This window comes from Bacillus rossius, assembly GCF_032445375.1.
Source record: "Bacillus rossius redtenbacheri isolate Brsri chromosome 9 unlocalized genomic scaffold, Brsri_v3 Brsri_v3_scf9_1, whole genome shotgun sequence".
NCBI classification, from domain to species: Eukaryota; Metazoa; Arthropoda; class Insecta; order Phasmatodea; family Bacillidae; genus Bacillus; species Bacillus rossius.
The window spans coordinates 1,203,389-1,216,476 of record NW_026962012.1 but is presented as its reverse complement, the minus strand read 5'-3'; the positions used below and the strand labels follow the sequence as shown (position 1 = coordinate 1,216,476).

General features: G+C 39.2%; 1 protein-coding gene across 1 annotated transcript; it reads left to right on the top strand.

Annotated features, from left to right (window-relative positions):
* The first annotated feature begins 1,049 nt into the window (after positions 1–1,049).
* On the top strand, positions 1,050–4,253 carry LOC134542637 (tigger transposable element-derived protein 6-like). Its single transcript, XM_063387039.1, has 2 exons — positions 1,050–1,266; positions 2,002–4,253. Exon 2 carries the CDS (start codon positions 2,277–2,279, stop codon positions 3,813–3,815), a length of 1,539 nt encoding a protein of 512 aa, XP_063243109.1. The 5' UTR covers positions 1,050–1,266; positions 2,002–2,276; the 3' UTR covers positions 3,816–4,253.
* Positions 4,254–13,088: the final 8,835 nt, after the last annotated feature.

The following is a 13,088-nucleotide window of genomic DNA, read 5'->3' as shown; positions in this document are numbered from 1 at the left end:
TTTGATCGTAAGCATTTATAAAGCTGACCCGAAGATCATTTATCAGAAAAAATATATATCAATATTTCTTAGCATGAATTAGCATCGTCGAAAATTTACGTTCCAGGTTGGTTTAAAATTTGTTTGAAAGAGTTTTTTTTTTTAATTTCCAGTGTGAAAGCCTCCATAAACGTGAAACTGCGGAGTCCAGGGCCGCACATGGGCGAAGGGTTCAGAGAGGGCGTGGCAGGGAATGTAACGACCACGGTCCCCGCGGTCACCTGCCACTCCGCTCGCCCTGCTGTCGACGCGGGGCGGCCGTGCGTTGTGCGCGCGCGCATGTGTGTGTGGGCTCATGCTCCCGCATCCCCTTAGAGCGTTTATCAACTGCCTGATGTTGGCCTTTGTGCTCCTGCTCGTGCTGCGTGCCCATCCCCCATCTTCTTGGCCACTGAACTGCCTCGTTCAAAACACTGTGCTCGCCACGGAGCGGAGGCTGTGCTGGAGCAAATCGGTTTACTGACCCTGGAAGGGAATGAGGGGGAGGGGCTAATGGACAGAGGGGTTTATGGGTCGAGGGAGAGTGGGGGGGAAACTCGGTCTGTTTAGCGAGTGCATGGGGTTCTGGGGAGACGACCACGTGTGCGAAACAATTCGAGATTAACCTCAGGTGGGGAGAGTGCTGCAGCCATATAATCCAGCCCCTGCGCGCGTTTTGCCTTAAACGGGGCGCTGCGGACATTCTGGTAAATATCGACGATACTTCCTGGAAAGGACCAACTACGTGTGAACTTTTGGTTTTTTTGTAGGATCCATCCTTGAGTGTGTTGCACTCATGAATTGATCATTTTCAGATGGGATTAAAGTCAAAACTTAACTTGAGTACGCAAAAAAACAAAGTCATATATTTTTAATTTTCTTTACTGAATATGAACATAGACCTAGCTTATAAATGACTTCATATCCATGCTTTTAGTGCAATGATGTTTTTAAACTTGGGGGTGGTTATAACGTTTTTTTTTTCATTACTTCAGAACTAATTGTTTAGTAGGATACCAAGTTTATGTAAGGTCCCTGATGGTAATATGGCCATGTTGGTAATATGGCCATTTGGCTGCCATTGACGTAGTTCGTGCGGATACCGATAGAATGTGCTGGCATGTTCTTCGGAACACCATTGTCGAGAGCTCACAGATTTGCCGGGTCCGGGCAGCACGCACACCACCAGGGAGGCGCCATTTTCATGGGTTTTTGCTGCGAGCAGAGAACTCTTCTTATTTTACTCCGGTAAGTTTATATTTTGTTTTAATAGTGTACTACTAGATATTGTCAGAAATTTGATGTCTCAGTGCGTAGATTTCTATGCTTATTTAAATGTATTTTAAAAAGATTTATTACCTTCAACCATTTAAAAACTATAATCGACTTTTTGAAATGTCACCCAGGTTGTTGATATGGCCAACCATGTGGCCATATTAGCTGCAGTTGGCCATATTAGCAACCTTTTGTGAATGAAATGGTTTATACATACTGTATGTCCCCTCGTAGGTAAATTGTTATTAGTGTATGTGATTTTATTATTTATTACGAGTTTATTTATTACTGTAATTAATATATACCTTTACAGAGACAAGTAATAAAAATTACAGAAAAATGTGTACCTCACACAGGATACCTACCTAAAATGACAACTTAAAAAAAACTCCTCAGATGCCATCACTGGGTATATTTAAATTGTTTTTGTCTGGTGCATTTTTGCCGGAAAATATTTATTAAAGTGCACAATGGAAAATATATTTTTAAGAATAATATGTAAAAATGTAATGAAGTGAAAATATCATGAAACTTGTTTTGCAGGAAAATATTTATTGAAAGAGCACACTGGATATTATATTTTCAATAATTCTATATAAAAATTAATTAAATTACATAAAAAATATCACGATACATTAATTATAGCGCCAAAAATAATAACTTATAATTAAATTGTAACTAATGTTAATTATTTGTTTTTTGTTTCAGAAATGAATCCCTTCAATCCACAAAAGAAGCGGGGTAGTTGGACACAAGATGGACTCAGCAAGGCAGTAGATGCTGTAAGACTTGGCAACCTATCTGTTAATGCAGCAAGTAAAAGGTATGTCGTGCCTAGGCGAACCCTTCGCCGTTATCTTTCCAATAACCAAGATGTTAAATAAAAATTGGGTTGTAAGGCAACACTCAAAACTGAGGAAGAGAGGGAACTTAGCAGGAGAATAATTCGTCTAGCAGATGTTGGTTATCCACTCACATCAAAGATGCTCAAGTTAAATGTTTTTAAATACTGCCGTGAAAATGGGATAACTCACCGGTTCACTAAAGAAACTGCAGGTCGCTACTGGTTGAATGGCTTTTTGGCCAGAAATCCTGAAATTAGCAAACGAAAAGCTCAAAGGCTAAATCCTGCCCGAGCTCAAAAGCTTAACAAATTCATAGTTGGAGACCATTTTGAAAAATTGCAGAATGTCCTTGCTGAGAACAAGTTTTTAAACTTCCCTGAAAAAATATTCAACATGGATGAGAAGGGTTGTAGGTTACAACTGCACAAAGATCCAGAGGTTTTGGCGAAAAAGGGGTCAAAGCGCGTCCATATTGTTGCAAAGGAACGTGGCGAGAGTGTTACTGTTGTAGCCTGTGGAAATGCTACTGGAAATGTCATTCCCCCAATGATCCTATTCCCTGGATTAAGAAAAAATCCAGCTTGGGAAAAAAATTTACCTACAGGTTCAACAACAATAATGACTCGAAAAGGTAGCATGACAACCGAATCTTTTGTGTCCTTCCTGAATCACTTCTCTAGGTTCAAGCCAAGTGGGCCTTGTCTTCTGATTTTTGATGGGGCTAAGTCACATTTAGACTACAGCATATGTGAAGTTGCAGAACAGAATGAAATTATTTTGTACTGTCTTCCGTCAAACACGACTCATGAGTTACAGCCTTTAGACAAAGGTTGTTTCCAAAGTTTTGAGATTTTTTGGGATCAGCACACACTCCTTTATTTTAATATGCACAAAGAACAGCAAGACATTTCCAAATTGAACTTTGCTGATGTTTTTACACCAACATGGGAAAAGTTAATGACACAAGCAAACATGAAAAGTGGATTTAAGGCTACTGGCATTTTCCCCTTCAATCCGTTCGTGATTCCAGAAGAGGCCTTTGCACCCAGCATAGCTACTGAGCTTCCGCCACCTAACACAAAAATGGCAGACGAAACTGTAACCGCTTATGCGTTGCAGGAACAACATAATGCCAATGACGACCATTCATTGGCAGGTCCGTCTGGTCTACAGACAAATGTTAGCCAGCTTGGTTCTAGACACAGCACCAGTTCATCATCTGATTCAGATATCACAGGAGACTTGGCACAACCTTTAAGTTCTTCAGATTACTCTGATAGTTTGCATATTCCCGAAAGTACTGCAAATCTGTCCAGGCGTGGTTCCATTGGAGAAATGCTACCTACACCAAAGAAAAAACGGAAAACCACACGGGTTATGAAACCTGCTATAAACAACAGGGGTGTTGTACTGAATAAATCTTTATTTGAAGATAACAAGGATGTAAAGTTAGATAGCAGCAAGAACAGTGGAAACAGCAAAAAATATAATACAAAGTCTGTTCGCCAGATGACTGCTTCAAAGAAGTCTGAGAGTTGGTACTGTGCAATTTGTTGCAATGATGAAGTGAAGGATATGAGACTGTGCGGAGTTTGTGAAATATATGTCCATGAAGAATGTGTTGGCCTCACCAAAGATCACAAAGAGTTTTTTATTTGCCCGAAATGTTTATTATAGTGTGAATATTTTGAAAGAGACCAATATGTTCCTTGTTAATTTAATATTTTATCTACAATCTGACTTTCATTATCAAAAAATAATAAAACTGTATTTTATATGTTTTAAAAAATATATTTGCTGTTTATTCTTATGTATGTATAAGTAAATATTATTTAATATTCATCAGAAATACAATTCATTTATGATTTGTGCTAATAAACCTTATTTTTAGCTTCCTATAAATCATTGGCCATATTAACATCACATGCTTTTAATATGGCCCAAATACATGTATTTATTATTTTTCAGTTATTTTATAATGACATGTATTAAAAAATGTTTTGTTAATGGTTTTTGACAAGAAAAACTGTAGATATTATGTCCATCAAACACTTATGGGGATTTCCCGAAAACTAGATAAAATAAAATTAAACAAAGCTTAACATGGCCATATTACCATCAGTGACCTTATTTCCTTAAAAAACCGAATGAAACTGCTGATACATTTAAGCTTTCTGACTGCGTGAAACAACTTTAATGACGACTTGAAGAACACAGTGCGCTACGAAGACACGCAGCCAATGTAAACCACGGTTTGTCTTATTTGTTTCCCTTATTATGATTTTTTTTTTTCGTATCCTGAAGTTCCATGATGCCAGGTGAACCGCAGTTCGTTCATGTACTTGTAGAAAGTGTGATATTAAGTTTTACTGTAAAAGAAACTCTGCCAGAATATACATATTTGACGTAGTTCTGGGTTTGGCTAACTGCTATTTACAAGAACCGAACGAGTCTGGTAAGTTTAATACTCATTTATTAAGGTGTTGCATTTAAGGCACATCGTCTATTAATTAGTGCACCTAGAACTTTAAAAGTAATCTAGCGTTAATTTAGTGATTATAACCATATAAATAACTTCATGGAAAAGTTATTATTTAGTGTCGCTTTTTTATCACCGTTAGACTGGATAAAAATAACGGTGAACAATTAGCCTATTTTAATCAGTTTACCTGATTAGATGAAAACTGTCTACTACAGTAAATTCTTCTACTTAATCTCTACCAAAATATATTATAAATATTCAATTTGTCATGGAAATTCAAGTAATCTATGTTACCAAATAATCTACGTTCACTATAGAACAGCAATACTAAAATAGTAAAACGAAGCCTTAAAAGCCTTGCTGTGATTTCTTCGAGATTCTTTTTTATATACTAAACTATACTAATTAATAATTACGTACATTTTTGCCAAACATTTAATATTTATGTGTTTTATTGAAAGTCGAAAATTAATGTTATGTACGCAAATACATTTAGAAAGGAACAGTTAAAATACAATAACGTGTTTCTCTTTATACTTTAGCTAACAAGTTAAATGACACATGCTATGGTACATGTGAAAATGTTTTACGTGCACCCTATTTAAAGCTATGATTTTTTATCACTGTGTTATAATAAATGGAACCTTCATGTTTGTTAGGCAGTACAAATCTCTTAGGAATTTAACAATGTTAAAGTACTGCAATTATACATCATAAACTTAAAAAAATATATATGTAATAATTTATTAAGAGATAAAATTTTTTTTTCCATCAAACATATTCTTATGCATTAAATTTTTACGTGCATTATTTGAAGAAAATTTAAATCTTGTTTAATTTTATGCAAATTTTACTTGTCTAGGGTAATTGACAGACCGGTGCAGACTTTGAACGACCAGGTGTGGTGCACACAATGGTTGGCCTTGATTTTTAATGCAGCATATTTTATTATTGCGCACAGCTCTCCTACACAGCAAGAAATACAGGTCCTGAACATTTACCTTCGCGTAGCGGTGGGGACAACGTGAATTCGGGATTTATCCTGCAAAATGCATCTATATAATGCCGCGGAAGTTCTTAAAACATAAATTTAAAAAAGTTAAAAACTGTAATAATGATTTTTAATTTTTTATCGAAAACATTACTTAACAACAGCCTAACATTTCAAGTTAGTACTTCAGATGGAATGACATGTAACGAAAAAAATTCCGAACATTAGTAATATACAATACGCTTAATGCGATTATTTTGAAATGCGTTTTTAAACTAGAAATTTAATGTAACACGTATTTATGATTTTCCCCCTCTTAAGTTCGTATTAAGACATCTATAGCTACATACTTGAGAAAAGAAGTTTACAAGTATGCAAAAATATATATAATAATTACGTCAAAATATTTTAATATAGTTCAGTACAAAAACATTCAAAATTTATGTAACTTTCGTTAGTATATAATATCGTTTAATTTATAAAATAGCAATGGAATCACTACTACTAAAAACCTATATATTTTCAGAATTCACATAAGCAAGCCATTTAAAAACTGACAATGGTTTTAAAAAATTTAGCTTTACTCTTATTGGGACATTTCCTATATTTGTAAGCAAACTTAGGTCTCAGCTATATATTTTTGAGCGTCGCCCTTAAATACATTACACCATAATTGAAGCACAGCAAATACGATTTCATAATTATTTTGTTATATATGATTTTTTGAAGAAATATCAGTGAACATGGAGGGCGTAATGGTTCTGTTTTATTTCTAGTACAGTTACTGTGTACAGTAAGATACATTTTTTTTTCTAGAGCATTTAAACAGCAGAGTTATTGGAAACGATTGCACACAACTTGGAACAGGGATGTTCGAGGAAAGTCTATGTCGTGGCCTGTAGAAAGAAACAGTCGTATTATTTTCCTGGATATATTCCGAGAAACAATGGAAAACCGAAATCAGGTCGATCTGACCTGGGTTCGAACCAGGGTCCTCTCGAATGCAAGTGTAGTGCCTTGCCACTGCGCTACAGTGAAATACAGTGGATCCCTAATGCCATATTGGGAAAGTTTACAACTAACCAAGTCCATGATGAAGATAAACGCATAACAGCATAGACCTCTACAATATCATTGACAATGAATATTCTCTTAGTTTTATTTGCTGGGTAAACACTGGATCACTTATATGGAACTTCAGTTTTTTTTACCATTGACGCACTTTTTTACCAAAAAGTAAATTGAAATTTTATTTTTTATCATGTAATGCTGTTAATTTTGAATTTCCTGATAGTATAACGAGAGCACGACACTGTTTGAAATTACAGTAAATTTACATACTTTCCAGCGAAGAATTCACCTCTAATAAACGAAGAGTGCTTCGTAATGTCAGATAACTGGATCTTTGTAGAAACTACGCCATATTTAAACTTCTGAATTCGGTTTTCCTGTGTAAATAGGGTAAACGCTCACGTGGAAGACATAGATGTGTTTTTGCGTGAGTCCTGGCCAGTTTTTGAATGTTTTTCTCGGTACAAAGATTATTGTAGTAAGTGAATTTTTTCCGGTTAATTTACGAAGATACCGATACATTTACGAAGACCCGTGGATTATTTGTAACCAGTGTTCTTCGTAATTTTAAAGTGAAGATTTTTGACCTGATAACGTCTTATAAATCGATGAACGCCGGCTGCACGCACGAAAAATTGTCACGTTCCGCCTGAGCCGAGCGTGCGAGAACCGGCCAACCACCGTGCGAGAAAATCTTCTATAATATCAAACAGGTTAAGGCGGGCATTTAAACTAATTTTTCGTTATTATATTTAAACAAATTATTTAAATTAATTTGGAAAAACTGTAAAAAATATTTGAAAATTAAAAATTATGCAATTTTTCATCAATGTTTTCTTATGACGTTATCACGTAAAATTATCGTCCGTAAACCGACTTTACAGACAATCCCTTTTTTTTAACAGTGCAATTGGTCCGAAACGGAGCGATATGATCTTTAAAACCCTTTAGTTATAATTACATATATTTACAAAACTAAGTATCCCTTTATTAAAAAACGTTTGCGTTATAATATGAACATACAAACTTGTGTTTAAAAAAACAAAGTATTTACTTCCAAGGCAATAATTTAATGTTTTACAGCTACCTGGCGCGTTTGAAGTCATTCCGCAAAATTAAACCACCCATCCATTAAAACTGGATTACCGTACTCGCCTTCCGAATGATTCAGGTTGGAATCCCATTGATTACTGTTTATATTGGGTTTCCCGACATCTCTGTAGACAACTTTTGGGATGGTATCGTTCTCGATATCATCGAGTTGTCGTGTGCTGCCAAATCAAATGACCTCGTAAAATAACAATAAAATAAAAATATGGCATTTGAACATTTTTTAATCTCCTAAAAGTAAAAAAAAAATGCTTGGCCACTACGTGCGTTTGAAGAGAAACTTCAAAGTTTTAATAATCCACTTAACGATATGAAAATATTCAATAATTCATTTGATCAATAAAACTAAACGTGATAGGGAATAGCTCATAAATATGGCGACAGTAAAATTGGAAAGAGTCTTTCAGTTGTCCAGATCTCTAATTCATTCGTTAGTCCCCCTTAACCTATCATAAATCGACCGCCCCAATCCTGAGCGTTTCTGCACTTTACGTTACGGTCAGATGAATCCTTGCCTGTCATTACCGAACTGGCTGTGAGAGAGTTTTCACTTTTAAAAAAAAGTGTAATTTTTTTTTTTTTGCAGGTTTCGACGTGCTCTATGTAAACTAGCCAGGAGAATAATCGGTGGTCAGGGGTTCAGGAGGCAGAGAGACGCGTCTCTCTCGGCCACGAAGCCTTCCTGCTCCCCCCTCCTGCTAGTGGCGGTCCCGTGGGCCGTGGTCTCTGTCTCTAATCCGCCGACTAGCTTACACTGCGGCCGAGGCAGCGCGAGCCCTGTCATTTTAATAAGTAACGAGCGCCTGCGGGGGGAACAATTACCGGGTTAAACTGAATCCTGCCCCCCACCAACCCCCCAGGGATCCCCGAGGGAGCCAGCTCAGGGGAGGGGGGAGGGTTACCGTCGATATCAGGCGCGGCGCGGCGGAGAGAGGTGATGCACCCCGCGCTCAGGGTCGCTTCCTGCCTGCGGCCTGCTCCGTGACGTCAGCGCTTCTTCGCCGTCCTTGCGGTCTACGTTCACGACTAACAAGTACCTGATAACATACATAATTTACACTAATATTACAAAGAGAGGGTGTTTGAGAAAAGTGCAAGGAACAAACAGCTGTCTCGGTCATACCATGTTGCAGTCTAACGAGCGTTCGGAATATTTGCGCGAAATGTTCTTGCCCCTACGATTAGCATTTAAGAGCCATTTAAATTGTCTATACAAGTTTTTACCATTGTTTCGTCTGTAACATGTTTTTTTTGACACTGAAATGTATGAAACGGTTGATTTCGTGGACGAAACAGGTGATTTCATGTTCGATTTTAGGCATGAATAGTTTTAAATTTAGTATTATAAGTGGTAAAGTGCATAGAGGCCATTCTCTAATATTCCTTCATAGAAGTAAAGGGTGCCGCATAAAGTCCCATACAGGCGAGTTACCGACGCTAAGACTGCACGCCAGTTCTGTTCGTGGCGCGTAGAGGCGAAGAAGCGTGTGTTGCGCGAGGCAATGTCGCTCTTAACGCCCCCCGCTTTTAGAGCTCGTGCGCCCAGCCAGTCGGTCGCCTTAAAACAAGAGCAAACCAGAGGGGAAAAAAACTTTACCGGCGTACGGCAACGCCTGCCTTGTTTCCCACTTGCGAACAAAAACCACAGGTTTGAACCCGCCATGTATCGAACCGCGTATCGCTTTGGTGGTAGGCTAGTGATTAGACAGCTGCGCTACCGTGGTTTAATGTCGGGTTACGGAGCTACGAGTGTATTGTATGATCTATCGCCTTTTCCTGGAAAAGGGGAGGTGGTAAAATATAATTATTCTAATAAATAATCAGTAGTAAATCAGGCTGGAACAAAGCTCGCTAAATGAGCTGAACAACCGGCTGAATGCATGTACAAAACGAGAATACACACTTCAGAGCGACATACTAATTTACTATTGAGTAAATATAAGATGTGCATCTGTGTACGGAACTGCGTATTCGCGGTACGTGGTGAAATTATTAATTGGTATAATCTGTATAAATTACCATACGATTATTCATATCTAGTGCCCAAAATATATGTTCAACACAAGTCACTAATTTTGCAAGTCAAATTAAACGAGTTTGGGTGTGTGTTGCTACTTTGGCACCGTAGTTACACATTTCCGTTCATTAAACTTCCGTTCCATTCACGTAACTACTCCTACCACATGCCGTATACTCAGAGCTAAGATGTTTACACATAAAAAATTTAATAGTTTCAGAAAATCGTGGGTATGATGAAATATCAAGTGAAAAAAATATCTGGAACCAGGATGAACTACAGGCGCTTGTAGACAAATAATTTGGTGCCTATTGTCCATTGGCACGAGCACTGACGTCACACGCATACCTTCGGGGAGTAGGGCGACCCGACCGCGCCACCCCACCTGCCCTCGCGCCCTGTTTACTCAGCGCTGTTATCCATCCCTTAGCGGCCAAGGGATTCCGCAGATTTACTGAAGCCACCGCATGTAGTGGCTTGAATAAGCGCCGATATTCTGGATGCTTCGAGCGTCGGGTTTGGCCCGGGATGACGTGTTGCGTCACAAACACTCCAGTCAGTCACAGAAGGACGGCCAACGGGTATGAAGGCGGTGACTCCGGCCTCCGCGTGAGTTCCAAGAGGAGATTTGAGCGAAATGCGAGTTCGGCGAGTGACTCCAGACGCGGGGTGACGGAACCGAGCGAGTGCGACCGAGTGGCGTGAGACTGTGTGTGTGGTCAGGTGCGAGGTAAGGGGCGAACCACTGTCGAGCCTGGCTCCAGTGAGGAGTGCGAACTGTGGACTTGACAGACATTAAGTGTCGTGATTTAATATTGTAATATATAAAACTGCGTAAAAATTAATTGGGCTATTCTTACGATAACAATATTATATAATACCAATTATAATTGTTTTTAAACGTGTTTACGAATGATACAGATTATGGCTACCTAAGGCTCATTATATATTTCAAGTTCTTGTACTGAGAACTAAGATTATAGAAGTAATGTTGGCACCTCCAAGTCACTTACAATGCTTTAGCCGCACTACCGTTCTCTCGTGCGGGTGTGACCCGCCCTGCCCACGGGGTCGGCGGGCCGACAGCGCGGTTCAGCACCGGGTGCGGGCCCCGCGGTGTGTGCGCCGGGTTCGCCGGCCGTTTCCGCCGCGATGCGCTCGGCAAACATCATTACACGCGTGACGCGCGGGCAAACACGGCGCGCGCGCGTCGACGCCACGCCTCCCCGGTCCGGGCGGCTCGGATTAAATCACTGGGTTTGCCTGCGCTGAGCAAACGTGGACGCAAACGTCATCGCGCGCGCGTCACTGGTGTTTCATAACGCCAAGGGTAGCCTCAACCCCCTCCAAACCCCCTGCTTTTTTCATTTTCTTTTTTTACTTTCGCTACGCCCCTTCCCCTCCCCCTTTACTACCACTCACATCATGTTTGCCTATCCGATTCCAAATAATGCCGCGTGTTTGATTGCTCAACTGATAAGCGAGGCGCTCTCTCGTCCCCAACAAACATCCCCTCTCCCTCCCCCCCCCCCCCCCCCGGCCCTAGAGCCCAACTCTCTTTGCCACTTCGCACGCAACTGCACGGGTTTCGTTCGATACGCCAGAGCCTTTCGGAAAAATTACCCGCATTAACCCCTTTACTCACCGTCTATTTTTTTTATTATTATTGGTGCGCGTGTTTTATGCGTTATAGCGTTGTCCTTGTTAAAGTGATCATCATTATGTGAATGCCAACATATATTTTTTTAATGAAATACAAATACCGTTGTCACTTTTTTTTTAAGTAACTTTTTTTTTCTCGCTCACTGTGTTATTTTTCTCCCTGTTGCTCAGTTTAATTTTCGGTTTTGCTCTATCATAAGTTAAAAAAAAATTAGATGAATTTAAAACGGGCTGGAAAGCAGTCATATTCAGTAACGACGTGCAACATTAACATTTACGTACATTGATGATATAAGCGTTAATAGAAAATTAAAAATAAATTACCCCAGCCTATAAAATTTTCATCTCACGTATCATTCAGTATCCACGCAATGCTTGTATTTCCGAAGTGACTCTTTCACGTTGCATGTATAATGATGTTTATGTGTGTATATATATACATACACACACTCATGACTTGGGACCTAAAATCTAAAATATTACCATTAATACTATGTTTTCATTGGATCGTATTTAATCTCGATAGGCCATGAAGAACAAGAAACTCAATTAAAACGTTAAAAAAATTAAAATGACCCATCACATGCCGGAACGTAAAATTTAACAGCTTCCACTGAACTATACACACCTGCTTCTTTATGTTCTAAAGTATAAAGTTCACTCGCTTCGCTTGTTAGGGGCTTCGCCCTCAAACACCTACTCATTGGAAGCTTGGTTTCCAAAGGGAATCTTATAAGAGACATCGCCCCCAAAACTTACCTAAGGAGGCTTCACCCAATATTGGGAGCTTCGCCCCCAGACATCCCAACGAAAGTCTTTGTCGCATACCTCCCTTAGGGGGCAACACTCGCCGTTATGGTTTTCTGTCCGAAACTTCCACTCACAGTGGGCTATGGTCTTCGTTGGGGGATTCGCTTCACGTTGAGGTTTGCCCCTAAACAATCCATCGAAAAGACGTTTCCTTTAGAACCCCACATAAGGTTATTTTTATATACATGTATGCATATAATTTCTAATATCTTAATTGAAAGCTAGCTGGCAAGTACATTGGCACATTGAACTGCTGTTAGAGTGACACATTGAATCACTATAACTTTACATTGAGGTCATAAGTGACGATAAAATACTCATTCAATGATGTTGGGTGAAAGAACCTGAAGTGGCCTTTACTAACCGACCATCCCTAAATTCAGCTGAAGATTTTTCGGAAGGCAATGGGAAATTGAAATCACACTGGCCGCAGCGGGCTACGAATCCGTGCGCGTTGGCACGCGAGTCCAGTTTCTTGCAACTGTGCCACCTCAATCCGTCCCAGGTAGTCGACGTAACTGCTCGGGTATCAAATCCTAGTGGCGGGTGTGAAAACTACGTGTATTCGTGCCAAGAAATGTAGTTGAAAACACAATTTGTGTGTATATCTATATCACGCTTGGTAATATTTTAAAGAATTCTACGTTAAATTTCGTTTTTGAGTTTCTTATTATAAGTGTATTTGCAACAAGCGAACGCTTGAATTTGCCCAACGAGGTTAGATGTGAAACATCTCTGGCGAGTACTGAAAAATGCGCTCACATTTTTTTTTTTTTTTTAAATTTCTCTTACTGATCCAGCTACGAC